General features: G+C 36.2%; 2 protein-coding genes across 2 annotated transcripts in view; one reads left to right on the forward strand and one right to left on the reverse strand.

Annotated features, from left to right (window-relative positions):
* The window catches only part of LOC134752664 (androgen-dependent TFPI-regulating protein-like), a 46,361-nt gene extending 31,158 nt beyond the window's left edge, over positions 1-15,203 (reverse strand). The window contains exon 1 of the mRNA XM_063688341.1: positions 15,141-15,203. Coding sequence (XP_063544411.1) covers positions 15,141-15,173 — 33 coding nt within the window. The 5' untranslated portion in view covers positions 15,174-15,203. The remainder of the gene's footprint in view (positions 1-15,140) is intronic.
* LOC134752663 (androgen-dependent TFPI-regulating protein-like) lies at positions 1,108-18,915 on the forward strand. Its single transcript, XM_063688339.1, has 5 exons — positions 1,108-1,180; positions 14,341-14,509; positions 14,928-15,074; positions 17,221-17,441; positions 18,700-18,915. Exons 2-5 carry the CDS (start codon positions 14,345-14,347, stop codon positions 18,881-18,883), a joined length of 717 nt encoding a protein of 238 aa, XP_063544409.1. The 5' UTR covers positions 1,108-1,180; positions 14,341-14,344; the 3' UTR covers positions 18,884-18,915.
* The last annotated feature ends 784 nt before the right edge of the window (positions 18,916-19,699 follow it).

Below are 19,699 nucleotides of genomic sequence, written 5' to 3' on the forward strand. Positions count from 1 at the left end.
TGATGTTAATATTATTACGAAATTCTCCACAAACGAATACAAATGTAGACGGCGAAGTATAAATAAATAAATAAATATTCCATAATAATTTTGAATTATTGTACAGATCGTCAAACATAAAAAAATTATATAAAAAATACTAGTCTAGAATGTTTCCGGCCAAGTGCGAGTCGGACTCGCGTTCCAAGGGTTCTGTTCGCAATTTTTAACAATGTATTTTTTATAGTTGCAATTTATGCAATTTTTAACAATGTAGTTATTATAGCGGCAACAGAAATACATCATCTGTGAAAATTACAACTGTCTAGCTATCACGGTTCATGAGATACAGCCTGGTGACAGACAGAGAGACAGTCGGAGAGACAGACGGACAGACAAACGGACAGACGGACGGACAGACAGACGGACAGACAGACGGAGAGACAGTCGGACATACAGACGGACAGACAGACGGACAGACAGACGGACAGACAGACGGACAGACAGACGGACAGACAGACGGACAGACAGACGGACAGACAGACGGACAGACGGACGGACAGACGGACAGACAGACAGACGGACAGACAGACGGACAGTCTTAATAATAGGGTCCCGTTTTTACACTTTGAGTACGGAACCCTAAACGGCACGCGCGTAATGTTTCGGATTTGAGCCTAAAAGCGGTTCAATAAGTTCCACGTTACGAGCAAGTGTGTTGAAAATATTATTATCGGCCTTGAACGGTAGACTTCGGCTGCGCGTGATCAGGGGGCTTACCGCGAACCATTTCCGTCGTGTTGCCTCTCTGTCGCACTTGTAAATTCGTACATAAGTGTGACAAATAGGCAAGGCCCTCAAGATAACAATGTATAGGGCGGAAGCGAGAGCGCATCAATTCAATTTCAATTTAGTCCCAAATTCATCGGAAAACTGACCCCTACCGGGAAAAAAGAAACGCGGGATATCGTTATCTGCGTCCCTAGGTATCGTTCGAATATGCAGGAGTGATAGAGGCAGATAGCGAAATTTCGTTTTTCGCGTTTCGCGGTACGCCCTCAAGATTATGTGTTATGTGTCTGCACGGATGCGCTTGAGTAGCGCAGTTAGTTGCACACCGGTACACCAACGGCTTGGACGAGTTGGAAGTCGCTGTTATTTTCGTGGAACGAGTATAAGTGCCAAATATTTTTAATAACAGGTAAGTAATAATGATTGAGATTAAGATATAAAAAATGCCAAAATATGTAACATACAATATATTACCGTAAAACGACAAAACTTAAAGTCCAATACTGTAACTATAGTCCACAAATTTGAAAGTAAATTAAGTTTAGCGAGTTTTTCTTGCATTTCTAAACATACTTTGCCTTAGAACTACAAAAATATAGTAATAGTCACACGTCACACCTGAACAAAAAAAATCACTTTATTTGTATAGTTGAGTGTTTTTACGGTATTTATTTTTTGGCATGCATGTGTTCGAATAGGTATCGTTAGGAAGAGAAAGAGGCAAAGAGGTTTGATTTTAGCACTTTTTTTTTAAATAAATGAATTGAAATTTAAAATGAAATTAAATTTATTAATGTATGTTGAGAATGGGGCTCTAGTATTAGTCTCACCAAACTCTACCTTTTCAGGCGTACAATACATTTCAGGATGACGATTTTTTTAAATTTTGGTTTAAGATTTCCACCTGGTCAAGTCTCCCATATTCCCCCTAACTTGTTATAGGTATTATATTTAAATATTTCTATAAGTAGTGATAAAATAATTAAATAATACAATTTTTTTTATAATTACACATAATAATGTTAAAGTAAAGTTAAGGTAAAGTTGAAGATTATCGGCCGATAGCCATACTTTCCTCGGTAGCTAAACTATTTGAGTCAATTGTAGATAGAATGGTAGCACCACAATTAAAGCCGTTACTCTGCGATGCGCAGCATGGCTTTAGGTCCCATCGTTCAGTGGAGACAAACCTTTTAACCCTGGTTGTCTCTATTTCTGATCATTTGGATAACGGTATACAGGTTGACGTGCTGTACTTCGACTTCAAAAAAGCGTTTGATCGCGTAAATAACGATGTACTTTTGAGTAAGCTGTGCAGCATAGGTTTTTCGCCAAAACTGCTCAAGTTCTTTGCCAGTTATCTACGCGACAGGCAGCAATATGTGCAGCATGGATGCTTTGTTTCAAAACCTTACCATACTCGCTCTGGAGTCAGCCAGGGCTCGATTCTCGGCCCGTTGCTCTTTGGAGTTATGGTGAACGACCTGGCTTCGGTTCCCAAGTACGCCAGATGCTTACTTAATGCCGATGATCTGAAACTGATTTATGGCATACAGGATATATCGGATTGTATGTCACTGCAAGATGATATTGACCGAGTACATCAGTGGAGTCTCGATAACGGACTTCTATTTAATGCTGCAAAATGTGCACTTATGACATTTAGTAGGGCCCGCAATCCGCTATATAATAAATATCTTCTAGATTCCGAATCAATAGCTAGAGTCAATACTATTCGGGATTTAGGAGTTATTCTGGATGGCGCACCTTAACTTCCATGAGCATATGTATACGCTGGCTCGTACCTGTTACAAGAGACTAGGGTTCGTTACTCTGATGACTAAGGATTTCATAGATGCCAGGTCAATAAAACTCCTTTACCCCGCTCTTGTCAGAAGCAAGCTTGAAGCGGCTTGTGTTGTTTGAAAGACCTATAAAACAACCTATATCCTGCTGCTAGAGCGAGTGCAAAAGGCGTTTTTACGCTCCCTCTACAAACAAATGTATGGATATTACCCATTTTTATACCCTACAATTTTTTTGCAGGGTACATTAGGATTTAACTCACTTGAGGTGAGGCGAAATTACAGACTGTGTACTTTAGCCAGTAGAATTTTACGTGGGGATTCTGACTGACCCGAACTAGTAGCTCAGTTGCTGCGTCTATATGTTCCCTCACCGACTAGATTTCTGTTTCGACCGCGTTGTCGCCTTGCACCTGCTAAACTCGCTCCTCGAATCAGCACCAAACTGTGATGTGTTTGCGAGTGGATGGTTGGACGTGTGTTATGAATGCTTGAGGTTCTGCGAGACGAGGAATGAACGGCCTTCTTCTGTTATATGTTAATTTTGATTTGTGTACTATGTGTATGAAATGTCTATTGGTTTCACAGTGCTTTGGATCACTGTTATGCTGTGAAATGTAATGAATAAAAAAAAATGGAAAATCAAAATTATATTTAAATTACAAATTAAAATGAAAATAAATTTGGTTTGACAAAAAGAAGTTTCTTTTTTCCAAATCATAATTTAAAACGCTTTATTTATGTCTGTACTTACGTCTTTACATTTTTAATTACATTTTTTTTAAATAGGTAACTAAAAAGCACTTCAAAATGTTTTAAATAAAATACCAATATATACTTACAAAGAAAATAGATAATATATTAGAGGGTTATTGTAACAGTAAATTTTGTAGTCACAGTAAGTTTACTGCCTTATATTGACACACGATTAAAACTAAAAATGAAAATGTACTAAATATAAAAAAATGAATATATATATATGGATAAATGTTTTTTTTTAAGAAAGCCATATGACTGACCCATGCTCTTTCACTGATATGTGTTAAAATTGTTAAATATCAAATGGTGTCGTCAACGCCATCTAGCCGAGTATAGGCCAAAGCGCCATATATTCGAGTAAAACTTTTTCTTGATATTCCGAGGCACGTTTTTTCCAAAGACTTTATTTATCTTATACGAATTACATATATTTGATACCTACCTGGTTTATAATATGTGCTACTTTGAAATAGGCAAAAAACTCAGTAAGGGCCAAAACACAACAGACGGGTTATTATCCCCACCATATGATTGATATAAATTTAAGTCACAGAAAGAAGAAATATTGTATATCAATTTTAATGCTAAAAATGATCAAAGCTCTTGGGGCCCTATTCGAGATGCACAACTGTCAGTTTCGGCTTCAACATCAGTTCAACAGTGGAATGAATCATTTGTTCATCAACCGTGGAAGTATCATTTGGTACAACCAAAACTCATTCATTGAAAAAATTATTCAACAAAAATCTACTTTGTTTTCTTACTACTATACGGTTTAAAATGGCTCTGAACTCGTCGTGGTTCGGTTTGGTTTCGTTGTCACCTAACTGTGGATTGCTAATGTCAAATTTACCTATTCGACAACACACGATTTCTTCCATTCAACCAAAGATAGATATAACTCCGTAATAGATGGTTACAGTCTAAGGAAAAAACGTGCCTCGAAAATCACGAAAATTTGATTCTCGATCAGAGGGCGCCACTAGTTTTGGCCTAGTCTCGTATAGAGGGCGTTGACGGTTTTGTTTGTTATTTATAATTTTAATGCATATCAATGGAAGAACATGGGTCAAAATCATATAAAAATAATTAATGCAAATAAAAAAATCATTTATCCATATTTAAATACATTTTAACGTATTTTTATAAATCTTCATTTTTAGTTTTAAAGTGTGTCGACAGATAGCAGTGAATTTACTGGGGTTACAAAATTTACTATGACAGTACCGCTCTAGTATAGGTTACTCTATGATTCAACTATAGTTCAACACGTAACGTCACTTAACGCATGTCGAATACCGCTCCAGTGTCCAGAGCTGGAATCGAAACTCATATACCATTACATACACCATTTGTATATGACATTAAGGCCAGGATTACACTTGTAAGTTTTACTGACGTAAGTAGGGACAAAGCTATTTGCTAGAATGAGATAACGATATTTATATCTCATTCTGTAGTATAGCTGTGTCCCTACTTACGTAAGTAAAACTTACGAGTGTAATCCTGGCCTTACTTCGGTTTACGACTATTTTATACTCGGTGCCAATCCCAAATCTAATTTGTTACTAGCGACCCGCCCCGGCTTCACATGGGTTATAAATATTATAGGACACTTAAGATTGACTAAGTCCCACGGTAAGCCCAAGGAGGCTTGTGTTATGAGTACTCAGACAACGATATATATAATATATAAATACTTAAATACATAGAAAACACCAATGACTCAGGAACAAACATCTATGCTCATCGCACAAATAAACCTACTTTAACAAATTATACACCTAAACCTTCCTCAAGAAACACTATTGATAGGTGAATCCCGCATGAAAATCCGTTTAGTACAGTCGCCATCAGATATATCGGAGCGGCCGAGGTGCTCACAAATATCTGAACACGCCTCTATTGTCAAGGCGCTAGGTTCGTGTTCAGATATTTTTGAACACCTCGGCCGCTCCGATATATCTGATGGTGACTGTACCTATTGAGTTTATCGCAAACATACATACACGCGGCGGGGGACTTTGATTTATGAGGTGTTGTGACTAGTAATATTTTCAAGTCTTAGGCCAGGATTACACTTGTAAGTTTTACTTACGTAAGTAGGGACAAAGCTGTTTGCTAGAATGAGATAACGATATTCATATCTCATTCTGTAGTATAGCTGTGTCCCTACTTACGTAAGTAAAACCATAGAGTAACTTATACTAGAGCGGTACTGTCATAGTAAATTTTGTAACCCCAGTAAATTCACTGCCATCTGTCGACACACTTTAAAACTAAAAATGAAGATTTATAAAAATACGATAGAATGTATTTAAATATAGATCAATGACTTTTTTTATTTGCATTAATTATTTTTATGATTTTGGCCCATGTTCTTTCACTGATATGCGTTAAAATTGTTAAATAACAAACGAAACCGTCAACGCCATCTATACGACTGTAGGCCAAAACTAGTAGCGCCCTCTGAACGAGAATCAAATTTTCTTGATTTTCGAGGCACGTTTTTTCCTTAGACTGTATCCATCTATTACGGAGTTATATCTATCTTTGGTAAAACTTACAAGTGTAATCCTGTCCTTAAGGTCAACTAATATCTAATAACTAAGTCGGCTTTTTGCGCGATAACGGATTATCACATGCGATTAAATGATAATACACTGGAACTATTAAATATTTAAATTTTAACTACTATCTTTGATAAGAGTTGTAATCTTTGATTATTCCGAATTTAAGCAAACTTGACCTATATGTTATTGGTACAAATAATATATTCACTTAACCTCCGTTATTAGAATAAAGTGTATACGTTCATAAACTTTAAAAGAGTGACACTTTTAACAAAGATAGATATAACTCCGTAATAGATGGATACAGTCTAAGGGAAAAACGTGCCTCGAAAATCACGAAAATTTGATTCTCATATCAGTGAAAGAACATGGGTCATAATACTCATAATCATAAAAATAATTAATGCAAATAAAAAAAAACATTTATCCATATTTTAATATATTTTATACTATTTTTATACATCTTCATTTTTAGTTTTAAAGTGTGTCGATAGATGGCAGTGAATTTACTGTGGTTACAAAATTTACTATGACAGTACCGGTCTATCCTATTATATCCTCTTTGCTTTTAGTTATAGGCGAGGCGAATTGGATCACATGGCGAATTCCTATTCGCCATGTGATCCAATTCGCCACACGATAAAAATATGACTGACGTCACAGGCTAAGAGGAGAGACGTACGGCGCAATTGAGTGCGCTCATCAAGGGCCTTCTTTGATGTGTTACTGCTAAACACTGAAAGTGGCTAATTGCCATATTACAGAACACGTTGCGCTTTTATCGTGCCTTGAAACCCTCCTCGCAACCATCAATATTCCAATTTTGGAATTTTCCGCTTGCTCGGGTGTCAATATTAGCACGAGAGGTTAAACAACAACTTTGCCCCCTTGTAAAATAAATAACTATTTCCAATTGTTGTCGTTTGAATCAGCAAAAAGTTTTTTACAACCAAAAACAGCGCATGAAACTGTCTATGGTCTCACTAGACTTATATTGACCGGGATATAGACCGTGATTACCTTTCAAAAACAATACAAAAGGTAATCACGGTTAGGCCAGGAAATGAATGCCCAAAAAAAGTTATAGAGGAGCAATAGCTTGGAACACAATTTTTGACTTCGTAGCTTTGTTTGGACTAGTTAGGACTGTTAGGAGGTAAACATATCAAAAGTCCCCGCCCGTAACACTGGTGCTGGGGGGGAGAGTGGGGTTTGAAGGTTCCATTTTTCGATTATATCTCGGAAACTATGCATCTGAGCGACATGGCCACTTATACAAAATGAAAATTGATTTAATTTGTTACAATTTTTATTAAGTCAAGTTTTTCGATATCTTGTATAGTTTTTGAGATATCCGCTCTTGAAGGTTTATTTAGGGCTCTCATTTTTATCTTGACTATCTACATCAGTGAAGCTGCTAGGCCGGGTTTGGTATCGTTCTCGTATAAATCGGGGGTGCTGAATTCATTCCTTAGTAAAACATAACCCTACATATGTACATTTTTTTATTTGCCGCTTTTTTCTACTGACGGAAATGGCTTGACACACTATATTCACGTTACAGCAGACGCAGATAGATACACTGTATGAGAAGAATATTATTTTGTCTGCCACAGTACGTGTCTGGCACAGTACGTGTCTGGCACATGTCTGGCACGTATGTAGATATAAACTGACCTTTACAAGCAGCCACCTACTAACCAACGTGCATTGTCTAAATCATGTTTGTCTTACATTCGGTGACGACGGTGACTCATTAACGCAGTTGATAAGGGACCAAAACAAACTATATGAATCATAAGCGAATAATAATGTGCCATCTCCAACCAAAAGGGTACTTATTGTCGGTTGTCAATAAGGCATTATTTCCATATAGTTTCAATTTGAAAGCAACCTTATCGACAACCGACATTAAGGTACCTTTTGGTTGAAAAAGTCATTGATATTCAACAGTCAAGGTTGAACAGCATCCGCTACAATAGGAATATTTGGAGTCGTAATGAGCAAGTCTTTTACGGAAAACAAACCTAATTGCGACTCTGTACGGTACAAATTTCAATGACAATATAAATGGACTGTCTGCGGTCACTCTGATAATACAGTGTGTCCCTGTCCCTAGCCATTGGAAAAAGCCGAAATGTACATATGTATTAGGGTATTTAGAACCACTATACCTATACAAAGTATCATAGCATAGTAGAATCGACCCCCTAGGGGGTTTGTTTTGTTTGCCAGTTCGTTACGAAATAAAATGTTGTATTTTCTAGAAAAAGGGACCTTATTGTCGATGGCGCTTACGCCATTATAAACGATGCTCCGATATAGATACAATGCCGCGCGACGCTGTGCGGCGTAAGCGCCATCGACAATAAGGTCCCTTTTCATAGAAAATGCCCCGCATATATGAGTAGGCCAAGCTTGCCTTAGTTTTAAAATTAAAAACTGCTTAAATCATAGACATAGTATATAGTATATACAAGAAGTAGTTATAGACATGAAACCGAGCAAGTTCATGTATTGACAGTTTCATGTATGGCAGTTTGATGGCAGTATTATCCTTTTTCACTTTCACTCTTATAAATTTCGGTATTTCGCTTTTGCCTCCTTGCTATGATGCCATAACCCGACCATGAAAACATGCCCGGTCGATGATAAAGACAAAGCATGGCACTATTTTCTCTTTCCTCTTATAGGAATCGCAATAAGACTATCTTTTTCTATCAAAGAGTGTCAGGCCCTTGCTAGGACATACTGTAGTATGTTTTCCTTCCGGCATTCGAATTTTAAAAGTTTGTTCTTGATCTGAACGGATTATTCAAGATGGAGTTTAAACTGAATCCAAACTAGCAATGTGCCATAAATCATTTTCAAAAATTGTAGTTTCCATGATTGTTCTCGATATTTATTTATGTATGTTATTGTTAAACCTTCTTACAGTTAGTTTAGATTTCTATGGCACTGGAAATCATAGACGTAGTATATAAGTACAAGTAATAGACGCGCTACGACCGGGGGTAAGAGAAAGAATATTCATATATAAAATGTATACTACGCAATTTATCCGGTTTGCATGTATGATCTGGTTTGCATGCAATATATGATCATGAGCAAGAACGCGGTAGAATCGACCACGCTGTCTATTAACGGCAAGCCACTTGAAAGAGTCAAACATTACAAGTATTTAGGAAGCTCTCTCAACGAAAAATGGGACCCACGTAAAGAGATACGTACAAGAATAGAGATAGCAAGAAGCACATTCATGAAAATGAACAAGCTATTCACCAAAAAAGACATAAACCTGAAACTCAGATGGAGAATGGTTAAATGTTACGTGTTATCTGTATTTATGTATGGCGTCGAAGGCTGGACCATAGACCGAACCATAGAGGCAAAAATAAACGCTTTTGAAATGTGGCTCTACCGAAGAATGCTTAAAATATCATGGAGAGATCGAATAACCAATGTAGAAGTCTTGCAAAGAATGAAGAAAAAATTGGAACTTTTGGTAACGGTAAAGAAAAGAAAAATCTCATATTTTGGACATATCTACCGCAACAATAAATATCAAATCCTAAAGAAAATAATAGAGGGCAAAGTAGAGGGCAAAAGAGGTAGTGGAAGAAGGAAGCTAGCCTGGATGGACAATATTAAAAGCTGGACTCTTATTAACGACGCTGCCAACCTGAGCAGATTGGCACAGGATAGGAATAAGTTCCGAGAGATGGTCGCCGACGTCCGATGAGGACATGGCACAAGAAGAAGAAGATCCGGTTTGCATGTCCAATGTCTTTTCTCTTTCACTACAGTTTCCAGTAAACTTATCATGAGTTTCCAGTAATTTTCTCATGAGTTTCCAGTAAACTTCTCATGAGTTTCCAGTAATTTTCTCATGAGTTTCCAGTAATTTTCTCATGAGTTTCCAGTAATTTTCTCATGAGTTTCCAGTAATTTTCGCATTTTTTGAGTGTTCTGAATTCTGATAGTTGCACATTGCTAATTCAAACAGGCGGTTGCGGAAAAATACAGTAATGTGACTCAGCGTTGTGTGCGATAAGGGATTATTATTTGAGAATAATTGATAACAGACTGAAATTGGCACGGGAAATTGGTCCATATTTATACACTAGTGGCTCTGTGAGCTGTAGACTTCGCGATAAGCTTCATAAACTTAAAAAATGTAAAAATAATAAATACTTACGTAGAGTCATTATCACAGCGAACTCAAAATGGTATTAAGTGCCATAGACCCTCTGGCAAAGTCATTTATGCCAAAATCCGCTAATTTGAACATCTTCACCTTCACCTTCACCTTCACCTTCACAAAAAAAATTATACCACATCGGTGGCAAACAAGCATACGGCCTACATGCGCGTTGCCGACCTTATAAAAACCTGTACACTCCTTAATTCTATTTAACTACGGAACCTCGCAAATTTCACGAAAATCGGATGCCAAATGCGACCCAGATGCAGAGAACATCCGGATATACGAAAGCATTTTTGCCCAAGCTGAAATAATGGAGAGCTTCCCTAATTAATGCTCGGTCCATTAATATCTTTGATAATGTTGCATTATTCAGTTTAAGCAGTTTTTAAAACTAAGGCAAGCTCATATATTTTATTTTAAAAGGAACTGGCAAATAAGACAAACCCCCTAGGAAGTCGATTCTAGGTCCCAAAACCTCCCTGGCAACGGGAGTGCACTTCTGAAGTACTATTAGTTATTCTGTGCTTCTGATTTGGCCACGCTGAATAGTGTCACAGAATAACTAATATAGTGTACGTACGTACGTAGGTATGTAGTACATACCTACGTACGTACGTACACTATATTAGTTATTACATACTATGTACTATGCCGTAAACAGTTTTTTGACAAGTTTTCAATGATTTGTTACGAATTTGTTACGAACAATGTGACTGATGTATCAAGGCGCTTTATTTACAGTTTATGCTAGTAGCGTCCCCTACGCAGACCTATGCGTAGTATTCTCTATTTATTGTTAATCTGAATGTCAGATGTCAGTCAACGTCGTTATTCTTATTGCAAAACAAACAAACAAATTTATAGCAATATCATTCAATTAAACAAATAAGTGGTAATTGTTTACGAAACACTATTTGTGTCACTTTTAGGCAAGGGCGCACTTTGTGATACCGTTAGAGTTAAACACCGAAGTTCGCATATTGCGGGTATTATTCTCTTTTACTCCAATAAAGGCGTAATTAGAGTGACAGAGACCGTTGCTCGAAATTTACGATCTTCGATTTTCGCCTGTGATTTTCGCGGCCTCGTTAACACGCTGGCAACATTCTCACGGTTGTCAAGTGTCAATGTCACTAGTGTCAATGTCAATAGTCCTACGTCGTACGTTGTTTTGATTGATTCAGTGTTTTCACCGGTATAGTGTTCTTTGATTGCAATTAAAGATAATATTTAGATACTTACACGGAAGTTACAAGGTGATAAGTGATTCGGAACCCGCTACTGAGGATAAGTATCATTTCGCGCGAGGGTATGTTATTTTTCGTTTAGTTTGGAGCGTATTGAGAGTTCAGACTTACAGGGTTATAATTATAACTAACCTGATATTAAAGACTCAGAGAAAGGCCTTTAAATTACCTCTTAGCCTATTCATTAGTGACCCTGCCTACAAAGCAGTGGGTCCCGGGTTCGAATCTGTGTGTTTTTCACAAATATTCGTTTCTGAGCTATGGATGTTTTCTATGTATAATAAGTTTGTGTATATACCTATGTATTATATTTATCGTTGTCTAGTATCCATAACACAAGCCTTATCAAACTTACTGTGAGACTAGGTTGATCTGTGTAAAACAAAATTGTCATATAACATTTTATTTTATAAATATTTTTATTTTTTTAGTCTTTCACGATGCTCAACTCAAAATTTTACGTCACTGTAAAACGTATTGTGGAATACGAAGTTACTGGAGAATTTGAAAATATTTTGAAATCAGTGTAAGTTAAGTACTCTTAAATTGAGATAAAATATTATAGGACTGAAATTAAACCCTTAACACTTGAAAACAACTTAGCTAAGCCTGTAACTCCAGGGGTGATACATGCGCGTTGCCCACCATTTAAAAACCTGTACACTCCATTTTTGAAGAACCCCTTACTGTAGCCCCTCGAGAAAACCTGGGTAGAGAGCCCATTCCACAGCTGTAGCGTCCGCGGGAGGAAATTCCTCTCAAACACGCACAGTGGCACACCTCTTTTTATGGCGTTATTTAAAGTCTAAAGTCTATGTCAATAAGCCCACAACCACTCATGCTTTAAAAGAGGAAATTCGACGCTGCATCGGAGAAATTCAGCCGCATCTATGCAAAATGGTCATAGAAAATTTTGGCAAAAGAGTGCATATGTGCCAGCAAAGCCTAGGAGGACATTTGCCTGACGTATTATTCCACAAATAACCCTATTTTATGTATTTCAACATTTTATATACAAATATATTATAACGAAAAAAAATAATGTGTTTTTCATCAATTTCAAATCTTGCATCCTTTTTGGGACACCCTTTAGATTGTTAACCAAGGCATGAAAGGCACTCATTTCTGCCGAGGTAGTTTGGTGCTTGAACGCAGTGAGAGCGCCAATAGTAGGAGGCTGAAATGGTGCCTTTCACCTGAGTTAAACACTACTCTTCATTTCGAATATGAGGAAAGTAAAATGCATGTGTTTTTTTTAAAACTTGACTAAGTAGGTATACATTTTTTATAGTATTTCTTAAGGACTTTCAATTTACAATTTAGGCAAAATTATCATTATTTATGCAAACAGGAGTCAAATATCAGAATGGAAATTGTATAACAAATCCATTTAAACACAAATTTCAGTTGCTTATCGTAAATAAATTTAAAAAATCGTACTTGGAATGTAAAAATACTCTAGTGCAGAAACATATCATTTCTGCACACCTTTTAGAACAACAATGACCCTCTTTCAGAGCATGAGAAATGAAAAATGTGTTATTAGTTTTTATTTTTTTATTTATTATTATTGTATTTTATTTTATAATTTACTGTAACTATGTGTGTTAATCTTTGTGTCATGTATATTGAATTATTTAATTTTGTAAATTGTAATTGTATGTCACTAACCTTAGTTAATTTTAAGATTTGTTGTACTTACTAACACTATATGGATTTAATGATTTCAAATAAATAATTGAATTGAATTGAATTAAACATTACCAGGTACAAGGTGTTAATAATACTAGTGGTAGGTTTACATGTTTTCATGCAACTCATTTGGTATGCAAAAGGGTAACTAAAAACTAATATTTTACAAATAAATCTATCATTCTTATATTATAAACTAAATAAATTTTAAAAATTATGGTTCTTGTTATCTACCTACTCAATAGATGGATACATTTAACCCCAACATGTATGTTATTGCTAATTCATTTAACCACAACATGTATGTTAACTTATTGCTAATTAATTTAACACCAACATGTATGTTATTGCCAACTAATTTAACCCCAACATGTATGTTATTGCTAATTAATTTAACCCCAACATGTATGCTATTGCTAATTAATTTAACCCCAACATGTATGCTAACTTATTGCTAATTAATTTAACACCAACATGTATGTTATTGCTAATAATTTAACACCAACATGTATGTCATTGCTAATAATTTAACCCCAACATGTATGTTATTGCTACTTAATTTAACCCCAACATGTATGTTGTTGTTTTACGAGCTGAAAGTGTTCCAGCTGCGATCGCGCTACGTGCACTTCAGTTCGTTCGTGGTGGTTCGTGGTGGTTCGTGGTGGTGCGCGTGCCGTCGCCTGCGCGGACTTCTGCCCGGCGGTTCCGTGGGAATCTGCCAAACCCTACACCGGAACATGCGACACAACAGAAACCCGCCATGTCGTCGAAATAATTTTTAGCTTGTAAGATTCTTATTATTGTATATACTTATGTTAGTTTGTAAGTATATGGGCCTTAGGTGACTAATAATAAATGATATTTAATCTAATTGCTAATTAATTTAAACCGTGTCAAAAATTCCCTCACACTATAAAAGTTTTCCTATCGTTCCCCTTTTCCATAAGTCCACTTTCTCGCTATTGAACATTAATTGTTAACTGTAATTAATGTGATAATATCCCAAAACAAGCAAATTAACATGTAACCTTGAATAATATTTTTTTTAAGTGTCTGCCTTAAATATTGCCAGTATCATTTGATACTTATCATTTGAAACTGGACTAATCCCAATAAGGCCTAGTTTCCCCTTTGGACAGGACAGATGGCAGTCGCTTTCGTAAAAACTAGTGCCTACGCTAAATCTTGGGATTAATTGCCGACAGGACTCAGCTCGCCAGGCTCACATGAGTCGTGACAACACTAGAAATTTTGTAATGATACCATTTTTTTTTAATTTTCAGCAAAATGTCCGCCATCCACATGCGAATGCTGGGCTACACCGTGACCTTGACAATGCATATTGTCAACACGTGTGTGTTAACCAGCTTTCTTCAGGGTCCAGTCATGGATGACCCTAACATTAGGACCTTTACAGCGATGTATAAAAGATTTTTTACTGTCTGGACTACGGTAAGTTTGGTTACAATAGCCCCGTGTTTATTATTACCCCATGACATTGTGTCATGTTTGTAAAAAGCGTTTTAGAAGTTTTAGACTTAAGTGTCACTATATATTTGGTGGGATATCCTTATTTGTGACATTTTCAACCAAAAGGTACTACATTGTCGCTTGTCAATAAGGTTGATTTCGAATTGAAGCTGTATGGAAATAGCGCCTTAATGTGAAAATTCATTGTTTTGCAGTTTTTTTTTGTCCACACACAATTAGCTAGCTAGATGCCAAATTTAAACTTTCTAGGTCACCTCGAATAGGGATTTAAACGACGAGTACTAAGTTTGCCATATAATAATAAGATGCGAATAATAATTTTTAAATTTAGAAAGTTCAATCTCACCCATTGTTCTAATTTACCCCATTTATATTTCAGTTCCTCCAAATCGTCGTGGCGTTGATGGGTCTCACATCTGACTACCTCACGCTAAAATACTCAAACAAGACGGAACCTGATTGGCTGGGGGTTTTGAGGAGAGCGAAGAATCGTCTTTTCGCTGCTGTACTCTGGCCTACGGTTTTTGTAAGTTTTATTTCAACTCTTTCTACCTCTTTTGCATGTCGTCGCCAAGGGGCGGGGTAAACTTACCGTAGTCCAGACAGTAAAGAATCTATTATACATCGCGGTGAAGGTCCTAATGTTAGGGTCTTCCAGAACAAAATTTCAAACTAAATGTATGATACAAAAAAACGTAACTCCGAAAAAGCTCAAAATTCGGTATTAAAACTAAATGGCGTTGCTTCGTAGCCTTGAAGTGGAAAAAATGTTATTTTCACTAATATTTTTACTTGTTTTTTGATTGTTTTTGAAACAAACGTCATACTGCTTTGTTTTAAGAACATAACATGGTCCTTGATATAAGCATTATTTTAAATTGATTACTGATAACTAATTCAATAAAAAATATTGTGTGCAGGAAATACAACCGACTCCAAAAACTACTTAAGGCGGTTCCCTGAGCCAGAAGGCGAAAAATCTCCTTATATGATCATGTTTTTCTAAGAGGCGTTGATATTCGTAGACGTGGAAAAAATATATTTAGTTCTTGACTATATTATCTTTAACAACATAGCTTCCGATACACGAATTATGACACTTCGCTCGATACAATTAATTCCCAAAGTAACCTCTAACTGGGACTTTTAATCCTACTTTACTCGGTTATTTATTATGTGATACTATAAACAAAAAAAGAAGAAAATACAATCCTTACATAAATAGTAATTTCATAGCTTTAGAATTTCGATATTGTAAGGTAACGTTTTTAAAATAAATAAAACCGACAAAATTCGATCAAAATTGACACTTGGCGCGTATGTTCTTTCCCGTTCTTTCTTGCGAAATGTGACAAAGACAGCGGCAAACCGATGGAACAGCCTTAACAATATAATTGTTATGTACATAAGCTATCGTCATGCAACCAATTATGCTATCAGAATGGAAAGAAATGAGGTCAGGCAGACATGCATTATCAGTTAGTCAAAACTACCTATATGCAAATCAATTATAGCTGGTGCAATATCAAATTATATGACGACCGGTCTGGCCTAGTAGGTCACTACCCCTGCCTCTGAAGCCGATGATCCTGGGTTCGAATCCCGGTAAGGGCATTTATTTGTGTGATGAGCACAGATATTTGCTCCTGAGTCATGGGTGTTTTCTATGTATTTAAGTATTTATACATTATATATATCGTTGTCTGAGTGCCCATAACACAAGCCTCCTTGGGCTTACCGTGGGACTTAGTCAATCTGTGTAAGGCGGTTCCCTGAGCCAGAAGGCGAATATTATCTTTAATAACATAGTTTCACTCAGTGGCAAAATTTGTCTAACCTTCGTGCCTTGAAATGAATTCTAATGAAATGATATTGCATTAATATAATAAATTATCAAAAATGCTGGAATTTCTTTTTCTTGTATTCTAATATTATGTATTTCTAAGTTTCCGGTACCCGATACAAACTTTCAAGCTGTTTTTAACAATACCATAGAGTAACTTATACTAGAGCGGTACTGTCATAGTAAATTATGTAACCCCAGTAAATTCACTGCCATCTGTCGACACACTTTAAAACTAAAAATGAAGATTTATAAATACTATAAAATGTATTTAAATATGGATAAATTATTTTTTTTATTTGCATTAATTTTTTTTTTATGATTTTGACCCATGTTCTTTCACTAATATGCGTTAAAATTGTTAAATAACAAACGAAACCGTCAACGCCATCTATACGACAGTAAGCCAAAGCTAGTAGCGCCTTCTGAACGAGAATCAAATTTTCTTGATTTTCGAGGCACGTTTTTTCCTTAGACTGTATACATCTATTACGGAGTTATATCTATCTTTGACAATACATATAATGTATCTAATATCTTTGTATCTAAGTCATAAAGAACTATGATCTAAGTATGTATTTATCTTTAAATATTTATGTCGTCGCTTAGTACCCATAGTACAGTCGCCATCAGATATATCGGAGCGGCCAAGGCGCTCTCAAATATCTGAACACGGCTCTTGTCAAGGCGTTAGAGTGCGTGTTCATATATTTATGAGCACCACGGCCGCTCCGATATATCTAATGGCGACTGTACAATATCTGCTACTAAGTTAGTGCTCAGGTCGGTCTCTGTAAGATTGTCCCAAAAAAACACCGTCTTGTTGCAGCTCACCTCCACCCTATTCTGGTCGCTGTACCACTATGACCGTAGCCTCATCTACCCCATCTTCGCCGACAAGATCCTCAGCAGCACCACCAACCATGTCCTGCACACTGCGGTCATACCGCTCGTGGTGTGGGAGGTGGTTTTCCAGCCCAGGAATGTTCCGAAAAGTCATACGATCAACGTTTCTATGCTGTTGGTGTATATGTTGACGTATTTATTTGTGTAAGTATTTTTCTGATTGTGTGATTGTATTTAAGAGGCCGGTGTCGATTTTGGAGCAAAAATGTAAAATTGATAGATTTAGTCGTTGAAATTATACACGTTTTGTTACGTAATACTTATCTAAAGACCAAGTATTGGTTTCTATTAGCACGTCTTCTCATCTTGCCTTTTAATAATGAGGTCGCGAGCGTGCGTCACCGGTAATATATGAAGAGAAAGGGCAGTTTTTAAAAAATCGTCAAAAAATTATCGTGGTAAATTATACAAATTGATGTATAAAAATAGTTTCAGCACATGTTGTAGATTGTTCAAGTATCAGAATTACGTTGAAATTAAGTCGATTTTTAGAGAAATTGTCACTTGTTTTGAAGTAATTTCTGGAGAAAATTGAATTCGTTTAACTTTTATTTCCTCGAACTCTAAGTCATATAACAAAATTGTAATCTGATAAAGGTCAAGTACAGAATATGTGTAATACAAATTTACCATTTTTAACAGTCCAAACTTTACGAAATTTACAAATAAGAGCGACAAAATCAGTGTTTTACGCGCGTTTACCTAAACGTCCATCAGAAATAAATCATTACTAATTTAGTGAGTCTGTTTTCAAAAAATTGATCTGATAAAAGGCGAGGTAAGAAGACGTGCTAATAGAAACCAGTACTTGTTTTTTCAATTAGGTAACAAAAGGTGTACAATTTCACCGACTAAATCTATCAATTTTACTTTTTTGCGACCAAAATCGACACCGGCCTCTTAAGGGAACACCCTACGTGATCCATTTTTTAACGATTTTTACCCCTCGACCCTTAGAAGGCCCGTAGTATATGCCAAGACTGAAACCATCCCGCCTGAACGGGTCACGTAGTATACGTACGTTCCCTAATGTGTTTAGCTGACTAGGAGAGACGATTGTCTAATATCGTAGAATGTGCCTTTGTTCCAAAATTTACTAAAGTTTCATTACAATCCAACGCGTAGTTTTAAAATGAGAGCGGAACTACGTTTGTATGAAAAGGTGCAATTCGGCCGAGCTTGCCGGGGACTCTTAATAAATGATTTTAGTTGGTATACATACTGTATTGTATGTATGTGTGTATCGTATGTTCCATACACAAATAAACGCCCTTTATTTGTGTATGGAACATACGATACACACACGGGTTTGTACCCTGGACCTTCGGCTTCGCAGGCAGGGTACCGAGTAGGCTTAGAGGCAATGGCGAATACTTAAATAAACAATTTTTATTCTTTTCAGAATGTATTACACCTACCTAGAAAAAGGCATCTGGATGTATCATGTATTCGGCATCGCATACGACAATAACATTTGCTTCCCGCTCATTATGGCCTTCATTGGTGTAATGTTGTACATATACTATCACATGCAGTGGCATTTAACCCGGTTAGTTTGGGAACCGCAGGTTAAAATTAAAATGTAACATACAACAGGCAAGTCATTTCTTACGTTTTAACATTGCCTTAACAACATGTTAAGACAACGTTAAAACGGGGCGATGCCAACATCATGTTCAAAGTCACCCCGTTTTAACATTGCCTTAACAACATGTTAAGAAATTTTAAAACGGGGTGACTTTGAATATGACGTTGGCAAAGTTGAGTTATAATGGGGTGTTTTCGAAAAAGTAATGGGACGTTTTTATTGTTAAATAAGGCTGACGTATTTTTAAGACAATTTTTAAACAGGGTGACTGTGAATGTTGGCAATGGTGTTGAGGTAGCGATAAAATGGGGTGTTTTCGAAAAAGTAATGGGACGCTTTAATTATTAAATATCTGTAAAAGTAAGAACTATTTTGATAAAATGGGAAAATTTAAGGCATTATTTTGTCTTGTGTAGATATACTAATTGCCTAAAAATTCCCATGTTTTCAACATACGGGCAGATGCCCCGGTTTTGGCCATCTTAAATAATAAATAAATATCATTACCTTAGCACCCTTTTCGGCCAGTTGAAATTTTAATATAAGTAGATAGAAAAGTATAATATTAAAATAATATTTTTTTTTAGTTTTTAAAGCGAAGTATGGTAACGAATTGAGTTTGTAATGAAAATGAATAAATTTATTTTATATTAAGTTTAGACAATAAAACCGGGGCCAGTGGCATAGCATTTAACTTTCCAATTAAGTTTTATTTCCTTTTTTATGATAAGCGATTAAAATTTGGTGTTAAATGGATTTGTTATACAATTTCCATTCAGATATTCAACTCCCCATTCCGCTAATAACGATTCTT

The sequence above is a fragment of the Cydia strobilella genome, chromosome 25 (genome assembly GCF_947568885.1).
Source record: "Cydia strobilella chromosome 25, ilCydStro3.1, whole genome shotgun sequence".
NCBI classification, from domain to species: Eukaryota; Metazoa; Arthropoda; class Insecta; order Lepidoptera; family Tortricidae; genus Cydia; species Cydia strobilella.

Bases quoted from the DNA above. Each gene is read 5' to 3' on its own strand.
- LOC134752663 (XM_063688339.1), top strand. From the start codon at position 14,345: ATGTCCGCCATCCACATGCGAATGCTGGGCTACACCGTGACCTTGACA. The intron at 14,510-14,927 runs GTAAGTTTGGTT...TTTATATTTCAG, and splicing joins TTTTTACTGTCTGGACTACG to TTCCTCCAAATCGTCGTGGC. The intron at 17,442-18,699 runs GTAAGTATTTTT...TATTCTTTTCAG, and splicing joins ATGTTGACGTATTTATTTGT to AATGTATTACACCTACCTAG.